We start from the raw sequence: 1,751 nt of genomic DNA, 5'->3' as shown, positions 1-1,751 counted from the left end.
AGCAAAAAGAAAATTATACAATAAACAAGGCACTCAATAATCAATATCATTTAGGATCAAACGTAAATTTTGAAGATGCAGCTGAGTGGATTCTGCCTTCTTATTTTTTGTTAACCTCAAAGTATTCACATATAAATCAAAGTCTACTAAGAAAACATAGAAGTTTGGGAGGTTAAACTTTTATCAGTACATTCAAACCTGAAAATAACATCTTTAGGCCTAATTTGAATAGTGTGTTTAGTTTTATCCTTGACAAATTTCTCCATGTCCCTCCAAAACCCAGAGTGAGAACAATTGCAAAATAAACACAATCTAGCCTCTGATTCAGCTTGACAAACGGAACAATTTTCATCAATATCCTTAAACTTTGACCACTGTTTGATACATGGGAAAACGTGTAAAATTTTGAAATTAAGCTCTTTTATTTTATTTGAAATACAATATTGAAAGCGAGACATCCATGTTTTTTTCCAACATCTTTTAACAAACTCTGCATTCCAGAAAAACCTTCCTCTGAGTGACGCTAAACTTGAACAACAGAGAACCTTCCTTATGTGCAAGTTTGAACATTTCTTCTCTAATATTTCAATTCCCCTAATTGTTGATGAAGGTAACTCATGGTGGTTCTGTTTACAACGTGCTTCGGCCTCTACGTCATCACGTAATTTGTTTGTGACCAATGAGCGCTCAGATGGGGCTCCGAGCTAAGGGATTTGACAGTCTGAAGCTGATCCCCGGGTTGGACTTCCTCAGTGGGACAGAAACCATGGCGGCTGCTGCTGCCTGCGGACCCAACAGCTCGGTCCTGACGGTGCCGCTCGGTACCAGAGAGCACAGCCGGAAGAACCGGGAGAACTCCCGCCGCAGACAAGCCGCTCTTCTGTTCCTGAACAACATTTCTCTGGACGGACGGCCGGTTCAGAACAGTTCGAGCCAGAATGGATCGAGCTGCGACAACAAAGAGACCCCGTTAGATGGACCCAGCTGTGGTTCGGCGGCGGCCACAGCTGATTCCTGCTCGGAATCCGAACCCACGGTCAGCTACGGGCCGTTAGCCGGGTTCTCCGGGTCACCGTGCGGTGGGGATGTCACTCCCAACCTGAGGACCGGACTCACCGTTATACCGCCCATCCTGGTCCTTCCATCCGAGCCGGGCTTTAACGATGCGGGGAGCGCGGAGGTTCTGCTCGGGTGTCGCCGAGGTTCGGTTCCGTCCCCGGGCAGCAGTAACCTGCTGTCTCTGTCCCCGTCCAACACCAACCTGCTGCCGTCCCCGCTGGGTCCACGGAAGTCCCCCACACTGCTGTCTGTCCAGAGCTGTAACTCTGTGTCATCGGAACCGAGACCCAGGTGAGCGAGTCTGCTTGGCTAAACCCGAACCGGGTCATCAGAGGGGGATTCCAGGGCAAACTCTGAGGAAGTTAACTTTGAGTTGAGTTTCTGGGGTCCATCTCTGAGCTAACAGAACCTGCTGATGGAACCGAACTGGTTCTGTTGGACGGATCTAATGGATCCTAATGAAATGATGACAGTGGGAACATTCATATCAGCTTTTAAACCAGTTTCTGGTTCTGGTCTGATGAAGTGTCAGAGTCCCTGATGAGCTGAAGACAGGAAGTGGACTGGTTTTAGGTCCAGTCAGACCAAAACCGACCAGTTTTTGCAAAGAAAAACATCTACAGGTATAACAAAAACAACAACCGCACACAGGCATTTTCAGGCTGGAAAACAAACAAACAAACAAACAAACA

General features: G+C 47.0%; 1 protein-coding gene across 1 annotated transcript in view; it reads left to right on the top strand.

Annotated features, from left to right (window-relative positions):
• The first annotated feature begins 528 nt into the window (after nucleotides 1-528).
• The window catches only part of cables2b (Cdk5 and Abl enzyme substrate 2b), a 28,734-nt gene continuing 27,511 nt past the window's right edge, over nucleotides 529-1,751 (top strand). Inside the window, exon 1 of the mRNA XM_014033990.1 lies at nucleotides 529-1,350. Within this exon, the coding sequence (XP_013889444.1) occupies nucleotides 680-1,350 (671 nt within the window). The 5' untranslated portion in view covers nucleotides 529-679. The remainder of the gene's footprint in view (nucleotides 1,351-1,751) is intronic.

The sequence above is a fragment of the Austrofundulus limnaeus genome, unplaced genomic scaffold, assembly GCF_001266775.1.
Source record: "Austrofundulus limnaeus strain Quisiro unplaced genomic scaffold, Austrofundulus_limnaeus-1.0 Scaffold1926, whole genome shotgun sequence".
Taxonomy (NCBI): domain Eukaryota; kingdom Metazoa; phylum Chordata; class Actinopteri; order Cyprinodontiformes; family Rivulidae; genus Austrofundulus; species Austrofundulus limnaeus.
The sequence above is the reverse complement of the archived record's forward strand: the minus strand, read 5'-3'. Positions and strand labels throughout refer to the sequence as shown.